A 27,017-nucleotide genomic window follows, 5' to 3' on the forward strand; every position below is an offset into this window, starting at 1 on the left:
ACATATATGTATATACAACAGAAGGGAGGTGGAAAGTACAAATTACAAGAAAGTAATAAACTGTACAGAAAAAAAAGCCATATGGATAAAAAAGGAAAGAGAAATCACAACATTATTATCATAACAAAGCATCTCAGGGAGGTGCATCTGCTTGCTCTGCATGCAGAGAAATAAATGGAAATGGAGAACACTGAACTGTATGAAGCGGTGATGATCACTGCATGTATACAATAGTATGAAAACAGTTGAAATATAAATAGAAACTGAGGAAATGTGTATAAATGCATCTGGTGCATGGCAAGGCTATTTTGAGCAGCCCGACATGTGATATGTTGCACAGGTCACTGTGACTTTGAGAATTATACTGTACTGCTACTACTACTATTACTACTAGCAGAGAAGGCGGTCAATGTTGTAACATTTCAGTCCATTTTTAAATAACTAACATAATTCGTAAAGGGAAATGAGGAGTAATTGTGAATTGAGAGGAACGTTACAATTTATTTTTACATTTCATTCTCTCTGGACTACTTTTGCCAAACTAACTGCTACTGATACAGTGAGCGATGCACTGTAGTTTTATTACATCCAGTATTTGTCTATTCCAAGTGGAAGCACTGCGTAGGGCGAGCAAAGGGAGATCAGTTTTTCTGCGCTTCCATTTTTAGTTTCCACCAGCAGAGAAGACTTGGCCTTGTTATGGGGACTTGCAGGCCTGCGAGTGAAGCTGCCACACAAGCAGGTTCAGTACACACACACACACACACACACACACACTGAATCAACTATTACAATTTCACTCCATCTTCTCATTCACTTTACACACAGGCATTTCTCATTATTTTACTATTTGTTAAGGCTAAATGCTCATTAGACAATGATAACTTTGTGTGAACCAGAACAGAACTGGTTTGATGTTTGCGCAACTACTTATGCAAACAAGGATCCTTGTTTGGGAGGCGTGTGAGAAGGACACAATCTGTAGTGAAGTACCCATATTTCCATTGCAAAACTATTCTCTGTTGCTTAGGTTGATGTCAACATGACCTTTCACTTTAGATAAACTGTTTTATTTTGACTGAAAAGGAACTTTAACATTCCAGTTTGGTAGATGTAACTTTCCCTATAGCTACAAATGGAGTTTTTCAGTTCATATTTCACTTAACTGTGGAACAGTTTCAACACAGCTCAACCCAAACATGCCAACCTCTCTCTGTCTAATCAGATCTCATCTAAGTCAGTGGTCGACACAACCTATGAAGGCTTGTCATTACTTATGCATGTGTTTGGTGAAGCAGTGGTGTGGGTCAGTGACTTCAGACTGCAGAGGCTGTGTGCTCTGTGGAGACAAGGGGGCCGTGGAAGATGGAAACCTCATTACTGAGCACCGGCCATCTGCACAGTGTTACCAGCCAATCAGGACGGGGATAGGCTACACACATAGAAATAATTACACTGTTTGTCTGTGTTTTAAATTCTGTACACTAATCTTTGTCTTGAACTATCTTTAAAGTGATAGTTCTACATTTTGGGAAATATGTCTTTGCTTTCTTGCTGCGTGTTAGATGAGAAGATACCACTCTGGAGACATATGTTAAATGTGAAGCTACAGCCAGGAGCTAGTTAGATTAGCTTATTTTAGCTTAGCTTAGCGCAAAGACTGGGAACCGGGCCGAACAGCTAGCCTAGCTCTGTCCAAAGGTAACAGAACCCATCTACCAGCACCTCTAAAGCTCACCACATGTCAGGTTAGAAGTGTAAAAGTAACAATCCTCCATTTTACAGGGGCTCCTTGGCTCATAAACATTTGTAAAACCATAATGTGACTTTCATACACTGTTTTTTGTATGGATTAAACAAACCAGATATAAAGTGTTGATTACTAAACTTGTGGTGCTGATTTTTTTAAGCCAAGCTAGCTGTTTGCCTCAGTTTCCAATCTTCATGCTAAGCTAAGCTAAGCTAACCGTGTCCTAGCTGTAACTTTATATTTACCATACAGAAAATGACATCATTTTTTTCTTCTCATCTTATGTACTTTCAAGGCATAAAGTAAATAAGGAAATTTACCAAAATATTATTGAATTTCTTCTATGTTAATGTATTTTAGCAGAAGCTGTGGAGTAGTCCAGCTGTAACCCAGATTGCAATAACAGCAGTCGGGGGGGCTTTGAAACATGTTTGCAATGTGGATAACATGAGGTGCGGTCCTCAGCTGCTGCTGTTTTTGCTGTGTGTGCGTGTGTCAGCTGACGCAGGGCTGTGGTCAGATTCTGGGATGAGTCTACTCAGCAGAGGAGGGCAGAGCCTGATTGGATGTTGGTTTAATGACATAATAAGATAAGGCCTGCACACAAACCATTGCTCACAAACATCTATAATTTAATTGTGTCTGCAGAAGCTCTGTTTCATAGTCCGCTCTCCATTTTCCTTTTGATTTTCCTGTATAAACATTGAGAAATGAAAAAATCAGTGCTGTGGATTGGATTGCATAGAGGCTGCAAATCAAAAATATGTATGTTCAGCTTTGAGTAGACTGAATTGTAGCCTCAGCCGTTTATCTTTGCATGTCAAGGACTTGAAAACAGAGCCATTATTATTTACGGAGACTAATGTGCACAGCAGTCTCAGGCAGTGAAAATAGATCCTGTGATTCTGAGGCCATCTAGTGGCTCATGCTGCATTACAAAAATGTGTTGGACTGGCTCCCTAATTGCATTAACCATTATGTAACGTGTTGATCCTCTGTAAAATTGTATTTATTTAAGTTACATTTTAATTTCTTTGTGTATGAAATGTGTCTATTATAAATAAACTTAACATTCCTCAAATGCATTTTCACCTGAACTATAATCTTGTTTATTTCCCTCTTTATTATCCACACTGAAAGTTTATTTGACAGGAACATTTCTCACTGATCAACATGAAAACAACAAAAAATATAAATAAAAATAGAATAAAATGGCAAATCCACGACATAATAAATATGCACATAATAGTGCAGTACATACCCACTAATACATATTAAAATAAACACAGTAGCTTGTTAGTTAGTTACAAACCGTATAAACATTTGTAAGCATATCAACCCGCCACCTCACAAGGAAAAATAGCTTTAGTTTCAAATATACCTGTAAACTTTGACGTACATTGTAGAGTGACAACACCTGGCCGTCACCCCAGTTATGATGTCATTATCTCCCACAGTGACTAAAGTTGTGCTAAATCTGTCCAAACGCTCTGCATTCTACCCTTCCTAGGAGGTCACAGCACGTCACAGATCACACCACAAGACACAATTGCTCTCCAGGAGGGATACATGCACCTTTGTTTGGTCTAACTAGAATAACCACGCCATCCAATGGGATTAGCGATTGGTTCAGAGGACTCTGGGATTGGTTGGAATACCAATACAATGTTTCCTCAGGTTATACCTCCCACATGGGGTGACTAAAGGCTTACTGTGAGCCTGATTAGTTTGGTAGCAGGAGGAAACAACATGTTAATAGAGGCGAGCACCCAAACAAATGCATGGACATAGACTCACTTCTGTAAGTATTCTTTAAATTCCTTCCGTTTTATTAATCTCTTGCACATTTTGCACCTCTTGCATGTGATGTAGTCAGTCAGTGATTTCACCGAGTTTGTAATACTTTGTTTTAATCCAATGATTCACTGCATTTTACCACCCGTGTGAACTGTTCAGTCATTGTGTGAATTTAAACCGGTGCACTGTTATGTACAGTGTTTTTAGAAGTTATTCGATATATGAACAACAATGTCATGCTCATATGATAGTATTTCTATCGGCGACTAACACAAAGTAATCTACTGTAGGTCTTCTGTCCTGGCTTATCTTTAATTTACAAAGTATGGACCAAAACCAACCATTCAATGGGAACCAGAAACATCTCAGTAACCAGAATTACTTTAGTATTTGGCAAAATAAACTAGAAATTATGTTTTCTATTATGCACACACATTTTTGAATATAGATTTCATTTTTTTTTTTTTTAAATCTCCACAGAGCAAACACTTTTACATTCACACAGTCCACAAATTGCACGTTCGGTACTGCAGATGGATGTTGTATTTATATTGACACTTTTATACTAAACTTGCTCTAAATGATTTGAGATACGTATAAAAAATACTCTTCTCAAACATGAACATCCTCACTGAGTGTACACGGTGGTGACCTCAGTGTCTTTTACAGCCAAAACAAATGGGTCAGCTCGTCAACAATACTGTTCTAGACAGTATTGCAGGCTGTTCTAGACTGGCTTTATCAGATTACGGAGCCTCAACAGATGCACTGGAGTAAGGACTGTGTTTTTTTTAGCACATGGCCCCACTTCCTCAGACACACCTGCTGCGTGTGTGTAACAACACTTGAGAGAACCCCTCATAGTTCCCTAAAGCTCCCATCAGCATTGATTAATTTTATGCCAAGAACCTAGAAAAAAATAAGCTTTGAAATGAAGGTGAGCTAAGAATGCTAATAAAGCCAATTAGCGAGCGGTAAAAAGAGACATTAGGCAATCAAAGCATCACCCAGATGTCTGACCAACTGTAAAAGTCTCCTACAGCAGACACAAAGCATCTTTGTGTTGGACCTGGCCGTGACCCCCCAGTGACTCCACAGACCGGCCCTATTTTAGTACGTGTGTGAGTCGTACTTAGGTTGACCATCTGTTTGCAGGTACCAGTTCCAGAGAAGATGGTGGCCGCTGTGCTCACCTTGCTCACCTCAAGTAAACATGTTCAACCTGATGACCAACTGCTGCACCTGGGTCTCCAAAATACAGGAGCCGATCAGGTAGCTAATAACATATTTCTTTAAAATTGAATGAAATGTACAATTAGTAAGAACAAAAACAAATACACACTTAAAATACAAACAAAAGTGAGAAAGCGTTCAGTACAGAAAAAAACAAAACAAATTCGATGCCACCTGACGTGATTTCCGGTTACTGCTTTAATTTACAGCTGTCAACGAAAGCTATATGGTGCTCCTTTATAAGTGAAATTCTATACTGTGCATGCTTCTTTGCAGGAAAGTGACCATTCTGGTGGTTGGTCTTGACAAAGCAGGAAAAACATCCTCCATCAGAGGGATGTTAAGAGGTAATTCAGTTACTTCAAGACCAATGTATCTCTAAAAGTGCTTAAAGCGGAAACACAACAAATTATCTACCTGTATTTTACTTCCTGTTCTTTTCAGTTCCCCATGGTGCTGAAGCTGGACCCACCCACGGCTGCGTCCGAAGTGAGCTGAGAGTGGAGAACTACCAGGTCACCTTGCTGGATGTGGGGGGGTCAGCAGAGTCGAGAGGAGCCTGGCGGGAGCTCTATGGAGAGGCCCATGGGATCATCTTTGTGGTGGACTCCAGTGACAGGCAGAGGATTAAGGAGGTCAAGGAGGTTCTCGCCGACCTGCTGAAGCAACAGAGAGTGGCGGGAAAACCCATATTAGTGTAATTATACTCAACTTCATACGTACATTACAAGTGAGACCTAACTAACATCATGTACAATGTAAACAGTGCCCTCTGGTGGCTGATGAGGGAAACACTGAAATAAGTAATGACTGGATAACTGTGAAGCTAAAGTGTGAGTGACTTAGGCCTGTGCTGAAACTTTAACTTTTTAGGTTGGCCAACAAACAAGACAAAATGAACGCTTTGCTGGGAAGTGAGTTGATTGAGTTTCTGGTACTGGAGAAGCTGGTCAACCAGAGCCGCTCTCTGTGCCATATTGTAAGTGTTTAAATTTCAAGAATGCAAACCCAACAAACACACATCTCATGTAGGAATTGAAGCAGACATATAGATGACAGACAAACCTTTCTATTTTCTCTCTCAGGAGCCTTGTTCCGCCTTGATGGACCTGCGACGCTGGTCGGACAGAAAGAGTCAACGAGGCCTTCGCTGGTTGCTGCGTGCTGTTTGTCTGAATTACCCCGAGCTGTGCACTCGTGTAGTCCAGGACAGCAAGAGGCCTCTGGAACCAAGAGAGGGGGAAAAGACCTGGAAAACAGAGAAAGTTCGCAGAAAAACCAAGGGGGAACGGTAGGAGAGGCCTTAACAGTCTTTCTTTTACACATGCACATATTGTACAGATCAACAAAAACCTAAAGAGTACTAATTTGACCTTATATGTTCAATGTTTTCTCCACTCAGAATGAAATCCAGCAAGTCAGATCTTCGCCAGGTTCATCGGCCAAAAGAAAAGGAGAAAAAGACAAAGGGTGAAGGGAAGCTGCAACCCATTCGAAACATGCTGCAAAAGGTCAGGAAAATATCTTAATCCCCTTTTTAAAACTACACTCAGTGGCTTCTGGATAACGTACACCTGTAAAATAATGCAATCAACAGTTCAGCCAATTCGGCCTAATTTATAATAATGATGTTTAATAAGGATGTAGTTTGCTGTGGTGTTGAACTAGACTGCATAATATTGAGAGATGTTTCTAATGTTTTGCCAAATGGGGGAAGAATTTTTAAACAAAACTCAATATAATGTCCACTGTTACCTTTGTATTTTGGTTGTCATGATTGTGACGTCCTTGATAATGGGATGTATAATTAATGTTACAATTAATAGATGGTAAATTAAACTCAAAAGTCTGCAATTTACAGGAAACCACTCTCAAAAAGAAGCTGAACACAAAGAAGAAGAAGAAGAAGTCGAATAAGGAAAAGGTAGGCGAAAAAGATGAAGGAGAAGCAAATGAGCAGGAGGAGGAAGAGGAGGGTGAAGGTAACGGAGGAGAGCATGAAAACTCTGGTCACAGAGAGAAAGCCAGCAGTGCCCTGATCCCCCCAAAAAAAGGCAAAGTCAAACGCAACACAAAAGTGAAAGAAGAAGCTCTGGACATGCCAGAATCACCGGACAATGACAAGAAGCCGCTCAAAGGTTCAAATCTGTTATTAATGGCCTATATGTTGTGGTTTTAAGCAGTTTAAGAATGCAAGTCTAACATTTATTTCATTTTATGTCCAGCTAAAGGGGAAAAGAAGAGGAAGAAAAAAATAGTGAAAGTAAAAAGGAAGAACAAGATCAACACAGAGGAGATGTCTGAAGCTTACGCTCAACCCGTGGACCTGTCTGCAACCTTTGGTGAGCCTCGTCCACTTCTTGCACCTCCATTTAAATGCAATGACATTTTGGAAATTAAATGAAAACAGAGCTTTGATTTTAAAAAATATGACCATGTTCCCTGACAGATCTTTACCGAAAAGCAATGCTGGCTCTGAAGGAACGTCAGGATCAGAGACAGTGAGAGCGAATCCTGAGACCTGAGTGTGAGGATGTGGCAGCGGCAGTGGGACACGGGCCGCACTGCAATACTTCAAAGACACACAGATCCTGTTACGTCTTCATCACCTAGTTTTTACACTAGATATCAGACCTGATCCCTGAACGTTCGGAGTAAAATTCCAATGTGTAGTGAAGGGCAGGTCTGCATAATGATGTGTTAATAATATACAATTTAAATAAAAACATTGTAGATAAATATATAAATAACAATGTATACATTTTCAGAAGTAAAAGATGAAATTGTGTACCTGGCCAAAATGTTAAATTAGTTGTTTTTTTTATAATTCTATGCAGTTGTTAATTAATTACTAATTTTTGAACTGAATACATTTTTTTAAACATGTTTTGAACACTTTCCAGAAATGACCACAGCACTGGTACAATGGACGTTGTTGATAATAACAATAAACATGTTGTCACTACTTTCATGTCATATCTATTGTGTTTACAGGTATTGTTCTAACAGCAAATTAAGTATGTATGCTACAAGTTATTTAGATTTTAAAATATAACACAGACAACGAGCAAACAACAATATTGTTTGAATACCCTAAGCTGGGTTGTATTGTTTCCCCCCTGTTTTTGTAATTTCATAATTACTCAGAACTCAGCTCCTAAAATGTAATGATCACAAGACATTCCTCCATGGCAGCCTTCCAGTCATCTTGACCATCATTTATACAATCCACAATTAACTTTCTATATCTGGAGAAACTCTGTATTTACCAGATGGTACGGCAGATTTGGGGATTAGTGCAGCAGCTTCTATCAATGTTGACTGTACTGTCCTTGACAAAATGCAAAAAGCAATGACAAAAATAGTTAATCTGACTAAACACAAACATAACTTCTGTGGTTTGTTGAGTGAGCTGATAAGTTTTTCTTTCAAATGCACTGCGGCAAATAGTTCTGTAGAAGTTTAAAGTGTCTCCACTACTTATGGTGAATTTGTGACCTTATTTTTCATCATGTAAGATATTTCTACCTATTTCTATAAAAAAAGGATATACCTACATGGTGTTTTACATGTTTGGTGGAGAAAAAGCTTCTTTGTTCAAGTTTTGTTAGACTATAAAAAGTACAAAACTTATAATGAATGGATGGATGACTTCCTAAGCTAAGGGATGTTGGTGAAAGGGACCAGGCTGAACTCTCTTTTTACATTAAAAAGAGCTGGACCTTATCTCCTCAGCAACAGCTGCTAAGAATACTGAATGTACCGTCATTTATGAAGGAATAATTTACCATTTTCATTTTTTGTTGCACAAATGTATTTATTTTTAAACTTCTTTAGCCTTAGTTGTGTGAAAGAACAACACAAGAGCAACAAACTGTTATAGATTTTAAAATAATATGTATATTTTATGTTGAACTATGAAGCCTTTTGTAAAATAAATAAATACATACAAATATGTATATTATTTATTATTTATTATTTATATTATATATATATATATATATTATTTTATATGAAATAATCTGAAAACTTTACTTTTAGAGTGCCCATTGGGGTCTCCGGACTCCTGTCAGGTTACTTGGATGAGGCTGTGAGGGGGGACCGGCGCGTCGCCATCTTTGTAGTTCACCCAGAAGCCCATCCCCCCCCTCCACCCTCCCGTGGTGCATCTTCACTGGTAAACCGTCCGACTTTCATTCACTTCGGTGGGAAGCGCCTGCTGCACACGCACGGTGGCGAAAAGATGGCCTCACCAAGGACAATTACTATCGTGGCCCTTTCTTTTGCTTTGGGTCTGTTCTTCGTGTTTATGGGAACCATTAAGCTCACTCCGAGACTAAGCAAAGATGCATACAGTGAAATGGTGAGTACATCTGAACTGTTCGCATCTAAAGGCCATTGTTCTGTGGTGCAGGCTGCAGACGCGAAAGGCTCTCAGGCTCGAGTAATGTGATGCTGACCTAAATAGTAAAATATATATGACAAATTAACGCTTTCGATAATGCTCTTATTTTCTGCCCCTGTGAAGCATTTGTTAATTTTCCAGAGGAGATCCCTATATAGCTCCATCATGTTAAACCCTGCTGTAACGTTATTACATGTACTAACACAGTTAGCACATGGGCTAAGCCTGTGTGTTTTACGATAAGGCATACAATATGTCGGTATGAACACGGGGAACATCAATGAATCCGTAAGGATACATAAAATACTCCCTAATGTGTCCATCGTTAACGCTGGAACAGGGATTGATATGAACGCATCGTGTTCACACATGCTATAATGTAGCTGAATGTTGCAAACGTGCCGGATAACAAACCCGTTTAGAAGTTGTAGCGTGCTCTTTGTATCGTATTAAAATAGGTTGTCGCTGCTAAGCTTCTCGTTTGATTTGAAGAACAACAGCTAAACAGCAATGGCGGCGTGTTCCAGCAAATTCTGTGAGATGCACCTGCCGGTGCTGATGCTGAAATGTGGAAGATGATATAGCTTCACGCAACATCAAAACTAACATGCTCATATTATATTTTACTGTAATAATTGTATACGTTAATATGTTTTTGTTAACCAGGGTGCAATAGGTGGAAGAGTAATTGTGCAACCACAGTGGTGAAATAAAAGCATTTGAATGTTGAACTCTTGACTTGTGTGACTGAATGGTGACCTAACATTAAGGCCCTTAAATGGCCTAAAAAAGACACCCATGAGAGTTCATATGAGTTTAGTTAAATGTGAAAAATATTTATGATATATTTGTATTTTATCCTTTCAGAAAAGGGCATACAAGAGCTATGCCAAGGCGTTGCCAGGCCTGAAAAAGATTGGTATCAGCTCAGTCCTGCTTCGCAAGATCATCGGCTCTCTGGAGGTGGGCTGCGGTGTGGTGCTCACCCTGGTGCCGGGCCGGCCCAAGGATGTGGCCAACTTCTTGCTGCTGCTGGTCATGCTGGCTGTCCTGTTCTTCCACCAGCTTGTAGGAGACCCCCTGAAACGGTACGCCCACGCTCTAGTCTTTGGTATTCTGCTCACCTGCCGCCTGCTTATTGCCCGCCAGAGTGACGACCGGCCGGAGCGAGAGGACAGCAGAGAGGAACAGCACGTTAATGACCAGGAAAAGAACAAGGTCAAGCAGTCCTAAGATCCTCTTCTACTTTGGTCCAAGCCACAACAAAGGGAACCTGGTGCGCCCCTATGGATTGTAGTAAATCAAATTTTGAAGGAATCAGTCACATCCAGTAAAAACCCCCCCCCCCCCCCCCCACACACCCATCTCCTGTCCCATCCAGCTAGCTGACTGATTACGCTCACCTCCTCTTCTGCACTCTTACTGTGAAATGAGAACTCCCGATCCATAACCGTGGACAATTATACCTGTGGAAACTCCCATGAGCTCGACTCATTGTCTAAATAGTGAATCCATGTTCCCTATTTATTCTAGTCCTACACTGTGCTAAATGTGTTTTGTTTGTAATTAAGTACGAATTTCATTTATGCTACGAGTTGATTTGAGGATGCTGTTTTTCATGAAAGAATCTTTCTAGCTTGTTTTTTCTAATTTGTTTTTATACTGTAAGATTTAGGAATTTCAATAGTTCAAGCATGCTCCATTCGGTCAAGGGTATGGAAAATGAACACTTTTAAAACAATTTTGTACTAATAATACATCAGCTAGTATTACATATCCACATCTTATTTTGGTGCAGTGTTACCAGAAGGTTAATAGAAAGAAAAAAATATGAATCCTCGTTCCTTTTTCATCTCAGTAGGCCTACATTTTTGTAGCAGTGCGCATGAAATACTTTCTCCCAAAGTAAATAAGCTGCATTCCTCTTTCTCCTTTCAGTTCAGTTGTCACAGTGGAGTTGTTTAGCTGGGATGTACAGCAGCTGCTGCCTCAGGTGTCTGCTGCAAGCTTGTACAGCAGAACGACCAAATCAAAAAAATGTCCTTTGGCCTGTTAAAAATTGAATTTTACCTTTTTGTAATTCACAGTTGAAGTCTTAAACGTATTCACTGTCTCTTAAAGATTCTGCTGATCAGTTTGGTTTTACTTCTCTCTGAAGATATTAAAACATATTCCTGTTACAGTTCTGCTTAGGGGATGATTTCTCAATTACAAATCCTGTCAGTTAGTTTTAAGGTTCACAATATTTCTGTAAACGATATACTTAAAATAAAGAATTGGAGGTGAAACTGACTTTTTTTTCATTAGCTCTCTTGCAGCAATGGGTTTTGTGTTTTCATCTTGTCATATAATTTCAGGCAGTCCCTCTTAGCACATGAACTACAGACAAAGTTTTATCGGCCAAGATATGCAGTGTTTCTCACTATGATCTGTAAAGGATTTGCTTATTTTGTTTCTGTGTATTACAGGTTGATGCGTTTTGTGAACTCAATTCTTGCGTAACAAGCCAAGAGCTTAAACTCTTCATTTACGCTGCTGACAAGTAAATCACATTTTCATTTAGTCAGAAATTAATGTAGCTTTGAGGAAGAGGCATCACAGAGGAAATGCCCTGAATCAACTATTTTATTTTGTGAATATACCTTTTGATGATTTTTGACTTTTGACTTTTTTAGGGAATGGGCTAAAAATGTGCTTTGTTTAGTGCAAAACCCATCCCTGAGTCTAACCCTACATGGTCGACCTCACACTGGGGACGAGGGGACAAGCAGCATCATTTAGACACAAGGATCAATCTGTTATGTCTCCTGCCATCAAGACAAAATGGAGGGATTGTGGACCTACTCCTCCCCCTAAGCATGAAAACCGGACTCGGGGTCAGTTACAGTTCACAGCTCACAGTTTGGGGGAAAGACACTGGTGTTTGCAGAAGAGCTTGACCAACATGAAAACATATAAATAAATACAGAAACGACTACATTTCTACAGAGACTGCACCTACTCCACTTTCTCATGTCTGTCATTTTCTGACCATTTGGTTTTGAAATGTTTATATTTTTTGTAGTTTTGGTTTTATTAGGCCTGATTTTGAGAAATCTTTTGTCGATTAATCTAATCGACTAATCAGTCAGCCAATTGTTAATGCCCTGTTTTAATGATTCAGGTTCTCAAATGTTAATTTGTGTTTTTCTTTGTCTTCAATGACAGTAAAATAAATATTTTTGGGTTTTTGGACTGTTGGTCAGACAGTTGAATAGGTAACATAGGCTACTTGAGATGGACACTATTTCCTTAAAATGTATAGACCAAAGCGATTATTATTATAATTATATAGAAAATAAAAAGATGACTAATCGAAAATGGAAATACTCAGCCCTAGAGTAAAATGAAGAATTTAATTTGCGATGTTCACAGCATTGCAAAATTACATTAAAAATTCTGAACCAAATCATTTTCAGAGTGACCCAGTTATTATTATATATTGTTTTTGTGAAATACTGACGTTATATTAACGTTATTCGACGTAGCCTCTTTAGATTTATGAAAAGAAAGATGAACAGCCGCATGACTATTGTAGTCCTACTCTTTGGCGGTTGATGGGCATACGGACTACAACTTCCGGGAAGCCACCGAGCGGAAAGACTACACTGCGCAAGCGCAGACCAAACGGTCGCGCGGAGGATTTGAGTTTTGTTTGAATGGCCGAAGACAGAGTGGAGCACAATATTTACAATTTTTTAGCAATGTAGAAATGGCAGCAACGCTTAGCCCGTCGGGGCCGTCAGATTTAGACCAGTCGTCTCAAAGCTATCAGTCTGCGTCCAGCCGGAGTAACAACAGAAGTCTGAGAGTCGCAGAAAAGGAGAGGAAGAAGAACGAGGCGGAGGACCCGTTTGTTCTGGCCCTGAAGTACTTCTCTGACGGTAACGGACGTAGCTCATACACAACGGTCGATAGCATACGGTTACTTTAGTTACCAACGGTTACTTTACGAACGTAGCTGCCCAAGATGTAACGTTAACCTAACTTTACGTTACTTTCTTGTTGCATTTTTGGGTGTACCGGTTAGCTTTAGTAACAGCTAATGTGGCTAACTTAACGTCACTTACGTTATTAGCTCTCAACTACGAGATAAACCGAAACAGAGCTAGCCTTAGCTTTAAGTTATTTTCAAACAAAGACATTAACGCCATTATTAAAAAAGCTGAATATCGGAGGAGCAGCCCTCGTGACGTCATCTGTTGCCATTGCATGCGTTGTCCCAATTACACTAAATTAAGTGACTGATCTAACCAAAATAAGACGACTTTTGTTATATCTTTACATCCAAAATGAGGTTTAAGTTATCATGGGTGCTCTCTATCTCTCACATACCGTATTTTGATGGCTGTTGTTTCTATAGACTGTAAATAAAGTTTTGATATTTTAGCCGTGATAACAGACACCAGTCCTCAGTAGTGTAAACATCTGTCTGCACATCACTAAACACATCACCTGAAAACCCATCAGTGTGTTTTGACTGAGTTGACACAGTCTAGGGTCACACAATTTGGTGGAACATATTTTCCCCCTCACGTCTGTATATAGCCAGGTTGCATATGATTCAGCAGCATTTCAATTACTATATTTCCATAAGTGAAGGTGATTATACCGCCTTTGTTAAATCCACCTCACACATTGTGTTTGAATACTGTTTATTGTATCCATAACAGATGTGTAAAAAGCTGGTCACCCACCTACAGTATATATCCATACACTTGAAAATCCCCCCAAAATGCTTAGAAACGGTTTTAATTTTCTTCTTCTGGTGTCTAAATAACTAAATCACATTTCCTGTTCTGTCACCAAAAAATACTTCAGTGGGAATATTTACTGTATACAGAGCAGTTCCAGGATTTGTCTCTAGATGACATCAACACTGCAGTGTGTTTATCTAAAACTCAAGGATGGGCCACCTGAATATTTCATGTTGGATTTTACACTCCTTACTGTAAAATATAGCATTTTTTTCCTGTGCTAGCGAGTAACTATGTGAAATAAACAGATTTCCTGGAGTTTGTTCTTGCAAATAGTTTGTACAGTACAAGTACAGTATCAGCTGTTATGTCCCCCAACATTAACATTAGCAGAAAAAAAAACCATCTGAACTTGTTGACGTTACCTCTTGTTTGTGTCTAACTATGTAATTATTGTGACATTTTAAACACTTACACATGATGTGATGTTATCCCTCCCTCCTGTAGTTGAAGCAGGTACTCCAGTGCACGGGAACGATGACGTCGAGAGGAACGTGGTGCTGGTGGAGAAGGTGGCCTACAGTAAAGGACTTACCCCCGAGGCCGTCTCTATTATGCTGGAGTTTGCCATGAGCCTCCGTATGGGTAAGACCGTCACTTAGCAGCAACGGTGAACGGGGTATAATACCATCCATCATCTTTGGCGCTTAACCTGTCGAGGGTCATAGGGGGCTGGAGTCTTTCCCATCACACAGCAAGCAAGTGTACACCTTGGACTGAGTCTGTCACCCTCTTATTCACACCTCAGTCAATTTAAAGCAAAACATTCTGCCTTTCTGACTTTTGTTTCGACTGTGGGTGGAAACCAAGAGAACCTAGAGGATCACATACAGAGATAGATCAAACTCCACACAGAGGTGGCACTTAGCCACTGTGATGTCCATAATGTAATGGGTTTGGTGCAGTTTGATTGACAAGAATGCCAGAGCCAAATATTGCTTACGTAGTAGATATGGTGTCCTGTGAGCACGTAATTTAAACACGTAGCAAGAAATTGTCTTTCATTCTTCCCAAAAGTTCAGGAACACCCGTGCAGTAGAAAGTGTGTATGACTGACTTGGAGATTTGTTTTACAGTCATTCTTAACGTTTGGAGATTTGTTTTACAGTCATTCTTAATGTTTGCTTCTATAACTGATTGTGTTTCTGTGAATTTCTATGTGTAGGGACTACTCTATGTGCCCGGGTGCTGAAGTGTCTGATTCCTGCCACGGTGGTGCCGCAGGAGGCTGTTGTTCGAGCGGTGGTTTGGCTGGGGGTCGGAAAAATACCCGTCAGCACACAAGTAAGTGCAAAATTAGATTTGTCCAAATTCTTCAAAAGTATGTTGGAATAGACGTACTACTGCTTTTGATTCTGTATGTGTCATCTTTAAGATTGCTCGATAGTTAATCCATCTGTTTGTTTATTTGCATGTACACTTTTCAGATTCTTTTTATAAAGTGGGTGTTGACCGTATTTGACATGATTGATGCAAAGGACCAACTTCGGGCTGTCTATGGCTTCATCTTCAACTTCGTCACAGAGGAAAATCTGGTATGTGTGCTGATGATCTTTGCATTGTTGTTGTAAGATGGCATCAAATCAAATGTCTTTGAGCCACAAATTAAGGGTTCACTATGCGTATTTATCATTTAAATGACATGCGTATATTGCTTGCCAGAGCTATTTTTACAACAGATTTGAAAATGACAATCGCCTCTCTGTTTGTGAATGCTGTGCCTTGTTTGAGACACAGACTTGGTGTGATAAATAAAGGTTAATTTCTGCCTGACTGGACAGATAATATGCGTATCTGGTTTAGGCATATATTACATAATTTACAAAAGAGAGTTGCGCTCTCCTGTAATGAGATATGGGATCCACTGAAGAACTGCTGGGATGTGAAGATATTATGTTTTTGTCACATTATTTCAGTGTCCTTACATCTGCCATCTGCTCTACCTTTTGACCAGAAAGGAAAGTGGTGAGTCAAACAATTTCACACCAAACATGATTGTAATTCTATTTGTCCTTTTTTACTCCATTATTTCTTCTTTTCAGTATTTCTATATATTCTGTACGCATTGTTGACTGCTTCATTGTTTTTCTTGTCGTAGTGCGGGTCTTCAGAGTCAGGAAGCTACTGGAGCTACAGTCTAGACTGGTAAACCTCCTGCTGATCACCCTCTAGAGCCATTTATCAAAGCTACTGCATTGTTGCCTTATTCAATGAGAAATCACAGAATGGGTTTATTCTACACTGCATTATTCCCATGAACAGTTACCCGTTTCATATCATTGGTTATGTTTTATTCAGCATTATTAGGAAACATCAATCACAAAGCTGTCATGTTGAGCATGTTGATCTTGTTTCCTCAGGGAAGGCAGCCGTTCCTCTTGAGCCTGCTGTCACTTTACAAAGTATTCTGCCCTGAACTGGTGACGCTCTCCATCCCATCACGAGTTAAGGTTTGTACATGGACTGTGCCGTTGATGCTCATTCTGCTCTTATAATATGCAATGACCATCACCTCTAAAGCACCAGCGGGATTCTGTGTTTTCTGTTTTCTTACAGAGTGGCTTTAGAAACCACAACATGCCCTGGAAGTCAGCGCTGATTGCGGTCCAGAAGAGGGACGGTGCCCAGGTTGCCTCCAGCATCAGTCTGGCCTCCACAATTAAGACAAACCCCAGGAAAAGGGTATGGAAGTGTATTTAAGTTGTCCGATACACTGCTTGCATTCACTCCTGCTACACTACAGTTACTGCTGCTGCTTGCCAATGCCATTCCAGCATTTTAATCAGCCCCGCCTCTGCAAGTCTGATTGCAGGGAGTGACATGGTCAGACAAAAATGCCAGATCTATAAAGTATATTTTTTCTAATTAATCTGTTTATCCTGATTTGAGCCTTTTATTTATTTCAGGAAATTAAAATGACAAAAGGTAGCCGAGGCTCTCTGTTAATCATGTTCTTGTTTTACTTTGCTCTCTCTCAGAAACACTGCCACCTGGTATTGCCGGTGTTGAGTTCTGTCATCAGTAAACAGGCTCAGACTGAGCCGTCCTCCAGCAGAAAGGTGGTCCCCCTGGTGCAAGTCCACTCCTTTGCTCAGCTCCTGGAAAATATGCACCGTATCGAGGTAACTTCTGTCGGGACGAATCTCTGAGTTCTGTATCTGTGGGGTGCCGCCTCTGCCCCTTTACTGCTCACATGTACCTCAGCTTCCACAGTTCACCTGTTAGTCCCAATACACCTGGACTGGGAACAGAAATCAAGCCATGACCCTGTTGTTCATTAACCATTTAAGCAGCAGAATGAAATGTGTGCCAGTGTCTCCATGCCGCTAGGATATGTAACCACTGTCAAATTTCAATGTGATGTATCCTCACAGCCACAGGGTGGTGCTGTGTCACTGTTATAATGTAGTCCATTCATTATAGTCCTGTATCTATTTTTTATAGAGATGGAGATGGTGGTTTATCTGTCCCATATGAATAATTAAAACAATAGACCTGAGATAAGATGAATCTGAGCAATGTATTGAACAAAGTTTCAGCACAAATGGTCATTTAAAGATGTCTCTCCACAAGTATCTATTTGCCCCGCAGATTCAGTGACTTGATAAACTAATACAAGTCATTTTATTGGCTCACAGACCTTTGTGTGTCATGCTACATAAATCGTCCTCTTTCACCGCCTGCACAGCTGATGCGAGGCTTTTGGACGGCGACAGCATCGACTGTGTTTATTGCCAAGATAGCTCTACTTTTTCCGTATCTTAGGCAAGACAGACGATTACAGTCCATCTCACTCATAAAACCATTCAGCGAAGGAATCGACAAAGACTCATTTATTATTTCCCTCATTGCCTGCACTCAGTTTTATGGTACAGTTGCCACATAATTATTGGAGGGCTGATCTGTTTCCATTCACAGTTTGTCTTCTCCTTATTCTAATTTATTATATTGATCAAGTCCCCATATTGGGAGGCAGCTGTTAATACACAATATGGGACTGTATCAACTATCCAGTTTAATGACAGAAATGTCCCAGTGCTGGTATTATAGGGATGACTGAGGAATTAGCTCAGTTAGCGTATTGGTGGCCCACTCTATTAAAACAAGGACATGAGCATCTGAAACTGATTTGAGGGTTTGGAAACATGATTTTTGTTTTCCATCTCTTCTCTGGATTTATGGTCGTTCGATTATTTTAGCCTCTCAATTATACTTAATTGCATGTGTGTCCTATTTCTTCATTTTACCTCCACCAGCTGCCCGCTCAGATGGGCTCACTGCTGGGCTCCAGTCTGGCTCTGCAGTACCTGGACTGTGTACAGGATGAGTCTGCCCTCCTACGCCTCAACTTCTGGCTAGGCTACGCGCTCCACGAAGGTAAGGGGGTGCGAGGTGGGTGGCACTACCAAACTGCTGTGACAGCTTCTGTCAGGAAGATTCCTCCAAAGTTAAGCCAACCTTAAGTTGAACCCAAACTATCAAAAGGATTTTTTTCCGAGAGTGTTTTAAAAGTCACTGTAGAGGAAGTCACTGTGTGAAGATGCTGCAAATATGGATTCCTCTGCTGTTTTCTTTTCATTCCCGTGACTTTATCACGCACTAAATACCCGTTTGTGCTATTTTTAAGAATTCTTGTTCTGTGGCGATGGAGGAGCCTCCCAGAACTCAGAAGAAGCTCTGCAGTTTTTGAACACGTTGCTGTCCACACAGCACTTTCTCCAGGTGAGCCCCACATTTCAGGCCCCGATAGCTACCGCTGTACCTCGCACCCGTCATTCACTATCCCCTGTATTCATGACCCTGCACTGCAAAACCACAGTCAATGTATTTAATTTATCCCTTTTCTCCACCAGGAGGGGTTTTCCTGTTCAGAGGCTTTTCTCTTCAAATTTCTCAATGTTTGGGACGGTTCCCTCCTCCGCCCGCAGATCCTCGGCCTGCTGAGCAACATCCCTGTTGTCCCAAGTTCCCGTGAGTTTTCCATGAGCTGTCTGTCACCACATTTAGTGATCTGCCTGTATGTCTATCTCTGTCAAACATGTTAGAAAGGCCTACCTTATTGTGTCACATCTTAGACATTTAATTTAACTATATAGCTGGTGAAACTGTAACCATCTGTCTCCCCCTCTTCAGAAATCAGACGGCTTCTGTTTGAGCCCCTCATGCAGCTCTTCTTCACATCCTCACTGTTTTTCAAGGTGAGTTTACCCCCCCGAGGCACAACTCAAATATTCTCCTGCTAACGTACTTGAATTACAAAACCATCTGCTATAATTTGATGTTTTTCTTGTAATAAAGCACTCATTACAGGCCCCGTGTTGGTTAAGTGGTTAAACTACTGCAATGTCAATTCTGTTCTGAAATTGTTTTCTCTTAAAAGAATAACAAATAGAACTGATAAGAGGTCCAATAAAACGCCAGATTGATAAGCAGTATCTGTAAGAGTAGTATTATAGTTAAAGTACCCATCTCTACTGAGCATGTTTTATTTTCTCATACGTACTGTATACAAATTAGCAATCTTGAGTAGCGACTGCTACAGCCTTGTTTTGAATAAATCACAATGATAGACTATAATGTTGTGATGATGGATATGTAAATGCATATGTGGCAAAGAGCATTGTCAGCATCGACTCTTGGGAAATTTCTCTCTCTCTGCTCTGTCTCTGTCTCTGTGTGGGAAGAGCAAAAATGCATCATAGACAAATGTCTTACTGTTAGTGCAAATTAAAAACAGAGTTGGTGAGATAAAATATTCAAATATAACCTTTTATGTAGCCTAAATAAATTCAATAAAATGTATTTATCCAGTACCAAGAGCAGAACCAGTAACATCTAAGCTCATCAATACTGAGGTCTTTAATAATTTAGCCCTGGCGCCCAATGTCCATTTAATACCATGTTTCCGTCCGCTTCCCTAATGTGTGGTGCTTTTCCTCTTCATCATGCGTCTGCAGTGTGGACTGATGGAGTGTCTAAACAATATGCTGTTGAAGTGGCTGACCTGGCACTCAGTGTATGCCCTGGAGGACGACTTGGACATCAGCCTCAACAGCCACACCTCCATGTGAGTCTCGCATCTACTTCCTGCTACTTGTTTATGCCCTGAGCATAAAACCGAAAAACACTTTGTGAATTTACTTGAGAGCATGAGGGTTATAGCTCGTTGAGCTTTTGCTTTCATGCCAACAACTCCCAACTTATCGGTCCTCACAGATGTAGTAAAAGTGGTCAGGTGTTGCCTCGGTTATTTACTGTGGGCTAGTGTAATGAAAAATAAGCACTCCCTGTTGCAGGCGTCCCAGTTTAATTACACATTTTTGTTCTAAATGCGAGGCTATTAATTTGCATTATCTTCTAATTTTGACATCTTTGGACATTTGTTATTCCGATAAAATCATGAGCTAATCCATATACTGTTCTATACAGTCATGCCTTAGCTTGGATTCAAGCCATCTATCATCCACTAACCCGAGCAACATAGGCAGAAGTGTGTATTGACATGTTTTCCCGTTTGGTTTCGAGCCCATTTATCCATCAAATCCTTTCATTGAAATTACTCTGCAGACAAAAACAGCCCTAATCTCCAGGTAAATGATGTTCCAGCTTCCAAATTTAAGGGATGGAGTCAGTGTCAGTAATGTTTAAATACCTGGGCTTCATCAATATTGAGTCCTGCCCCGTCTAATCCCACAACAAATCATCCAATAAGTGTTGGGATCCATTTTATATTAACTGCTATTTTCAGACTCACCTCTTGTATTTAGCCTGAGTACAGCTCAGAGATTAGATACACGAGTCATTGATTGTGTATTTCAGCATCAGTCTTCATTCAGTTTGTCCTTTGTATTGTAACGAAGTGTCATGTGGCTGATTTGGGAGCTTTCTTGTTGTCCTATCAGAGACCCGGGTCACTGCTGGGGTAATGCTCCGAGGGCAAATAGGCTGCTTGGTGTTACAACTTTCACTCCACTTCATTCTGGTTAAAGTGTGTCTGACTCTCTGCTCTCTGTCCCAGAAACATGACTCTGTCGGGGTTCAAGGATTCGGTGATGGAACTGGTTGACTTTGTGGGTCGGCTGGCCTCTCTGGGCCTGAGGCTTGAAGGCTGCCACTCGCTCCTCCTCAGCTTCATCCTGGACTTCTATGATACGGTAAATGAGCCGATACTAATGGCTGAATCTACTTCTGTGGCTTGTTTTAGGCATGATGCCACCTGAGGCTGGGCTGTACTGGTGCTATTTACAGGTCCTCGACACTCAAAAATCGGTTTTGCTAGTTACTTCACTAGGACGTTTGAGCTTCACTGTGCAGAATAATGTATGTGCAGAGTTTGACACTTGAAGCCTGTTTTCACATTCATCTGTTCAAGGGGGTGCTGATATGATATGTGAACATGATGGCATGAATTTGGGACATTTGGAAGCCATTCATGGTCCGACATGTAACTTACACACGTGTGATGTGGAAAACATGTCTTGACAGTCTTGAAATGAGTTCGATAAAATATGGAAATAACAATCAGGGATCACAAGAAAGTTTCATTAAATACACGGCAATGAATATGACATGGAATATATGAAGAGGTAGATTAGACATTTTTAAGAATCCAAGAAAGAAAATAATCTTATATTCCAACCAAATAAACATTTCAGAAACACTGAAAGGAGCTTTGGTTAGCTTTCAATTCAGAGAGAGAGTTTTTAAAAGCGTTGCAATGAGATGCATTGATTAAAACGTATTACAATAAATACAAAGATGCCAAGAACAGCTTCAAGATCAGCGTGTACCAGCTTCTAACAAAGCAGAGTCCTGATGAGAGCTTCAGCAGTGAGATGTTCTGCATGTTTGATAATCCACCTTTCATTATTAACTATCTGTGGGTGTTTATTCCACATATTTCTCTCCCTCCCCAGGTGTGTGACACATTTCTGAAGTACGGGCTCCCCCTCGTGGTGATGCCCCCACCTGGAGTGTTTTATCCAGCCCTGTTAGCCACTGACCCCGTGAGCGTGGACAGACTAGCCTACATCATGTACAGGTGGGGACTCTTCACCTCGTGCGCATGCCACGATGCATACAGTAGCCCCCTTAATGTAGCATGTCATATATCAATGAATATTTGATGACGGAACAGAAAGGGAATGAAATGGTTGAATTGTACATATATTTTAATGCATGATTTATGGTAATGAGAGTCTAAGGCAATGCACTTAAGCACTCTGCTCCGTTTTCTCTGGATTTCAAGCATCATTTTTAACTCTAGGGCGAGCTTTAATAACACAAATCCTTAGTGTCGGCTAATTGACTACACCCCGGGGCCCTGAAGTAATTCTGCCAAAGCTGAGCGTACAAATGTCACGGCAAAAGAAAATTGGACTGTAATGGCGTTATACTTTTTGACAGGCCATAGAAAACCAGCTGTTTTGCAGTAATTCATGATCACAAGGTTCACTGGTCTTTCATCTTTCTGTTTTTTGTTCAGGTACAAGGTGAACTTGACATCAGCCAAGAGTCAGGAACGACTCACAGAGGTATTACAGTAATACTGTAAAGGGTACATTTTGTTCCATTGCACCAAGTACTTGACTCACAATGTGAAGCAAATGATTTTCTGTGAGCGGGGATTTCATTAAAAGAGCCAATTTAACCTTTTTTCTCAACCCATGGATTTTGAATGCATTTCTTATGATTGCATTTACATTTAAGGCATTTAGCAGGTGCGCACTTCTGAAGTGTTTTGCTGTTTGTTTTGATTCGCTGTGGTAGCTGTTATAGATTTCTTTAAAGAAGGAATTCACATGCATTCATCTACAACTGCTAACCTTTAATACCCTCTCACATGAGGACTTAAGAGGTTATTTATCTTTCTTTTGCTTCTTCTTTCCTCTCATGTTGTCGCTCCCTTCTGATCCTGTTTTTCAGCAGGCCTTTCACATCAGACGCCAGACGTTCCGTGAGTTCAACCATTACACAGTCGTCATGGTCAACTGCCTGTGGAACTCCAAAATGTTTCAACCAGACACGGGTATACAGCTGGGAGAGGAGCTGCTGCTCAAGAGCAACGTGCCACAGTACGGGACGAGCTTCGACCTCATCCACCACCCGGCCTTCATGAGCTACGCTGTCGACTTTCACCAGAGGGTGAGTGTGGAGCGCTGGGGATGTTTTTGTGTTTCTTCCCAAGAAATCTGAGTTGGATCCTTCCTGCTGCACACCACAAAGTTCTACGTACCAGGCAGTTCCCTCTGGGTCTGAAAAGTGAAGCTAATGTGAAAGTGCAATAAACCTGCATTCTTTCTAATGGCCATCAGGGGGCGTCTCCTCTGGTTGCAAAAGCAATCCGATTGTAGAGAAGTCTATGAGAAAATGTCTACTTCTCACTTCTTATTACCTCAGTCAACATTGTAAACATTTTATGATCTCAAACGCTAGTTTCAAATATTCTTCAATACAGCACGATGTTCATTTCGTAAATTATGGTCTATTTAGTGTAAAATATAAGATAAAGCAGGGTATGCTTTAGGGCGGGGCTACCTTGTGATTGACAGGTCGCTACCATGGCGTTGTCCAGTCTGGGAGTTGTCCGTGTTTTTGTTTTACAACTTAAACCCTTTTACAGTGTTTTTTCAGTTCATTAAAGGTAATTGTAACCTTTTTGGTTGCCTAAAAAAGACTTATTCAGTGACGACAAAAACAAAACAAAATGGCGACGGCCAAAATGCCAAACTCGAGACTTCCAAACTGACTTTGTCCACTCCTGTATGCAGTCTGTGCTACATTGTAAACCTACATAGTAGCTTGTTTGTTGCTCATTTTCAACCTTTAACAGGCGCGTGATGGATCAGCCCGTCTGTACAGTTTGGTTAATGGACTTACAGGAAAGTCAAGGAGACAGATGTGGTATTAATGTATCTTTCATAGAAGATGCATTAATACAGAAGGACATTTCATTATTAATGGGTGCAGCATGAGAAGTGGTTTTCATCATGTTTAATAATACACATGCCTTTTTTTGGTTCGGTCCAGCTGCAACATCCAGCAGCGATCTTGTGAGATTTAGCAGGATGGACTGACACTGAATATTAATGTTCTCTCTTTATCAGTGTTGGCCGGGGAGAAAAGACATGGACCTGAATTCCTTAAAGGTACGAGGGCTCTCCATTTTATTTTTTTGCATTTCTTAATAGTCACATGCAGTTTGATGTGCATTAGTCATGGTTCAGAGAGCGAGAGCGATTGCTTTCACCATGGGAACCTTCTGATGTCTTGATTGTGATTGGGGGTGTTTCTCTCCGTGTGTGTGTTTCAGCATTCCAAGCTGTGGAGCTGGTACCAGGAGTATTTGTTCAGTCAGGGCTACGACGGCCTTAAACAGTTTGTTCAGAGCAACATCTGCCGGCAGCTGACAGCAGGCGACAATCTGTCCACATAGCAGAGGTAGATGCTCGGCTCAGTGGAGAGGAAAACAACCACTTGCATTTTACCTTTTTTTTTTAATATACTTGTACATATTCCATCTCCTCCAAGCGATATATATGTATCTTTTTATGTACATAGATGTATCTGTGTTTATTATGTACTTTTATTACATTCAGTGACGATAGAGCAGAAGCAGTGTCAGAAGTAGGCTTGAGTTAGCGGATCATTGGGAACAGGCATACATCTGTCAGGTCGGTAAGAAATATCCACAAAATCTTTTACAGCACAGAAAGAACTTCTGATCCACATAAAAGTTAACAACATAATTAAGAATAAGGAAACTTTAAATGATTCCTTTTCTGTATTTTCTTTTTTCTTTGGAATAAAATAATTCACTTTGCTTAACGTCACCACTCTGCCCTTGAAACCTTTTTGTGTTGTATTCTTGTACAGCTTGCCACCTGCTAAACCCGTCTCTTGCACCTTGTTGAAAATAAATATGTGTAAGACTTTTACTTTAGAAGCAAATAAAATCTGTTGTGTCTTACTAACATTATAACTTGGTTCGGTGCCCTCATGTGAATTATTGCCTCTTTGAAATGACATCAGTTATTTGAGAATCTGCTACATGGGGAAGTATTCTCATCCGGAGCGACTGGCTGAAGAATACACTTCAGTCAGTCGCTCTGCCATCTGGAAAAGTGCATTTTGTTTTAATTGAGGGACCCATCTGGATGGTTAAACAGCCTCTGGCTCATCGTCTCCTGAAAACACCGGATGAAATCATTGCATGCCAGGTACAAACCGTGATCAGCTGTCTGTAGTGAAACGTATCCACCCGGAGCATGTCAAATACTTGTGTTGTGCTTCAATATTAAACCTTCATAGTATCATTGTAATTTGGGTGCAACACAAAAGGGAGGATCAGTAACCTCCACAGGTACCCAAAAGAATCCATAACGCAATGTCACCATTTTAGGACTGCAACTGACTGATGCTCTCATCAGTCTATTTGTTTTGATTGATTGTTTTGGCTATGATGTCAAATGTTGTGATTTTGTTTTTGTTGAGTAATTTTTTTATACAGAGCCCATCAAATAGTTTTTTTGTCCAAGCAACAGCCCCAAAAACTCAAAGAGATTGAATTTAAAATGTTATGAAATATGTTAAAAGATGAAACCAGTAAATGGTAAGCAGGGTTGCTTCATTTAGCCAATTATCATTGATTCATTTCCTGTCATCCACTAAATCATTCAGTTCTACGCTATTTGAAACCTGAGACGAGGCAAAGTAAATTCCATTATTATTATTTTCTTATAAAATTATCTCCATGGCAAAGTGTTAGGATTACGATTTAAACATTTTTTTATTTTACAAGTTGTCGATCCACTGTCGGAAGATGATGAAGAGTTGCAGAGAAGATGTGCTCTCCCAACCTTGACTCAACATTATCCTGACTCCCCCCCCCCCCTCCCTTTTCAGAGCCTCTCTCCTGCTGCTCTCATAACGCACCAGAGCCGCGGAAGTTTTGCTGGTTAGCAATTTAATTTCATCCCAACTCTGTCTTTTTGTGCGCTGCTGCTATTGTGTGTCGGGGAGAGTTAAACCCCAGCAGATGAAACCATCGGCGCGTGTCGCTGCGCTGGTGTGAGTGAGCGGAGCCACCTTAAAGACAGCAGCCCGCTGATGTCAGCGGCAGACACACGGACCCCTCCGCCGGTACAGCGCTGCGCTGCTCACACTTTCTTCAGCTTCAGTCACGGGAGTAGCTCATCGCAGCCTCTTCAGCCAACACATTGAACTGAGCTGTGCCAGTCCTACCCTGAGCCAAATCCCTGCCTCGAGGGAAGGAAAGGTAAGATTGTTCAAGGCTGCTTTTTGTTGTGTGTTTTCCGAAGAAAACGTGTTGTGGTAGAAGCCGGTTTAGCCTCACATTCAGGGCAAACAGGGGGACGTGGTGTGAGAATGTGCCTGGCTTCTTTAATCGCCTTTGGGTCACTCCTGTGCATGTTGAGGTACAGATTGGCTGCTGTGCTGCAGTTATGGGCACTGTGCGTCGTCCTGGTCGCAGTTTGTCAGCTGGATTATTATTATTTTTTTCACCAAGGCGACATCGGTGTGATGGATGATGTTTGCCGGATGAGCTCCAGGAGAACTACAGCCTGTGCGTGTTCGTGGTCGGTGGACCTCAGGACAGGCAGCAAGTGGTGAAGCCTCTGATTTCTCTTCTGAACAACATGCAGCTCACAAACTGAACGAACAAGACGCTCAGTTTCTCCATTTACTAATTGCGGATCAGAGGAAGTACATGTACCGACACTGATTGTAAGTGTGCGCTTGGTTTTCTGGAGCACAGAGGAGGAAAAAGAAAGAAAGCTCTTCGGACCCTTTTCTGCGAGTTTCCTCACATCTCTCGATTCTTGCATGAAAAAATGAGCATTTTTAGGTATTTTCCGCCTCATCTGTTTGTGTGGGTGGAGACTGACGTGTGATGCAGACTGAGGTGTTGAGCCGGATTTGAACTCTGGATGTCGCGAGTAATTATTGTTACAATTACACGGTATGCATCTTAAGCCCCAAGACTTTTTTTTTTTTTTTTTTTTTTTTGTGAAGG

General features: G+C 40.7%; 4 protein-coding genes across 6 annotated transcripts in view; all 4 read left to right on the top strand.

Moving 5' to 3' along the window:
• The first annotated feature begins 3,477 nt into the window (after positions 1 to 3,477).
• arl13a (ADP-ribosylation factor-like 13A) lies at positions 3,478 to 7,641 on the top strand. Its single transcript, XM_031862861.1, has 10 exons — positions 3,478 to 3,551; positions 4,703 to 4,819; positions 5,057 to 5,127; positions 5,225 to 5,477; positions 5,654 to 5,759; positions 5,866 to 6,071; positions 6,183 to 6,291; positions 6,642 to 6,918; positions 7,006 to 7,122; positions 7,230 to 7,641. The coding sequence occupies exons 1-10, from the start codon at positions 3,532 to 3,534 to the stop codon at positions 7,283 to 7,285; spliced, it is 1,332 nt and encodes a 443-aa protein (XP_031718721.1). The 5' UTR covers positions 3,478 to 3,531; the 3' UTR covers positions 7,286 to 7,641.
• A 1,320-nt stretch (positions 7,642 to 8,961) lies between these two features.
• On the top strand, positions 8,962 to 11,477 carry tmem35 (transmembrane protein 35). Its single transcript, XM_031862782.1, has 2 exons — positions 8,962 to 9,143; positions 10,053 to 11,477. The coding sequence occupies exons 1-2, from the start codon at positions 9,024 to 9,026 to the stop codon at positions 10,416 to 10,418; spliced, it is 486 nt and encodes a 161-aa protein (XP_031718642.1). The 5' UTR covers positions 8,962 to 9,023; the 3' UTR covers positions 10,419 to 11,477.
• A 1,382-nt stretch (positions 11,478 to 12,859) lies between these two features.
• cenpi (centromere protein I) lies at positions 12,860 to 24,941 on the top strand. Its single transcript, XM_031862764.1, has 20 exons — positions 12,860 to 13,108; positions 14,429 to 14,566; positions 15,147 to 15,265; positions 15,409 to 15,516; positions 15,898 to 15,946; positions 16,080 to 16,126; positions 16,342 to 16,431; positions 16,538 to 16,663; positions 16,960 to 17,103; positions 18,238 to 18,358; positions 18,609 to 18,703; positions 18,835 to 18,952; positions 19,115 to 19,179; positions 19,939 to 20,048; positions 21,000 to 21,135; positions 21,898 to 22,022; positions 22,467 to 22,515; positions 22,907 to 23,125; positions 24,088 to 24,129; positions 24,294 to 24,941. The coding sequence occupies exons 1-20, from the start codon at positions 12,937 to 12,939 to the stop codon at positions 24,414 to 24,416; spliced, it is 2,196 nt and encodes a 731-aa protein (XP_031718624.1). The 5' UTR covers positions 12,860 to 12,936; the 3' UTR covers positions 24,417 to 24,941.
• A 969-nt stretch (positions 24,942 to 25,910) lies between these two features.
• Positions 25,911 to 27,017, top strand: part of drp2 (dystrophin related protein 2) — a 132,395-nt gene continuing 131,288 nt past the window's right edge. For all 3 annotated transcript variants that reach the window (XM_031862567.1, XM_031862570.1, XM_031862572.1), the window contains exon 1: positions 25,911 to 26,258. The gene's annotated coding sequence lies outside the window, so the exon portion shown is untranslated. The remainder of the gene's footprint in view (positions 26,259 to 27,017) is intronic.

This window comes from Anarrhichthys ocellatus, unplaced genomic scaffold (genome assembly GCF_004355925.1).
Source record: "Anarrhichthys ocellatus isolate YVR2014 unplaced genomic scaffold, GSC_Weel_1.0 scaffold27, whole genome shotgun sequence".
Classification (NCBI taxonomy): Eukaryota; Metazoa; Chordata; class Actinopteri; order Perciformes; family Anarhichadidae; genus Anarrhichthys; species Anarrhichthys ocellatus.

What these genes read in the sequence shown, in the direction of transcription:
- arl13a (XM_031862861.1), top strand. Translation starts at nt 3,532, where the DNA reads ATGGACATAGACTCACTTCT. An exon ending in GCGGGAAAACCCATATTAGT is followed by an intron (nt 5,478 to 5,653) that starts GTAATTATACTC and finishes TTAACTTTTTAG; the next exon opens with GTTGGCCAACAAACAAGACA. An exon ending in AGAAAAACCAAGGGGGAACG is followed by an intron (nt 6,072 to 6,182) that starts GTAGGAGAGGCC and finishes TTCTCCACTCAG; the next exon opens with AATGAAATCCAGCAAGTCAG.
- tmem35 (XM_031862782.1), top strand. Translation starts at nt 9,024, where the DNA reads ATGGCCTCACCAAGGACAATTACTATCGTGGCCCTTTCTTTTGCTTTG. An exon ending in AAGATGCATACAGTGAAATG is followed by an intron (nt 9,144 to 10,052) that starts GTGAGTACATCT and finishes TTATCCTTTCAG; the next exon opens with AAAAGGGCATACAAGAGCTA.
- cenpi (XM_031862764.1), top strand. Translation starts at nt 12,937, where the DNA reads ATGGCAGCAACGCTTAGCCCGTCGGGGCCGTCAGATTTAGACCAGTCG. An exon ending in CCTGAAGTACTTCTCTGACG is followed by an intron (nt 13,109 to 14,428) that starts GTAACGGACGTA and finishes TCCCTCCTGTAG; the next exon opens with TTGAAGCAGGTACTCCAGTG. An exon ending in CTCAACAGCCACACCTCCAT is followed by an intron (nt 20,049 to 20,999) that starts GTGAGTCTCGCA and finishes TCTCTGTCCCAG; the next exon opens with AAACATGACTCTGTCGGGGT.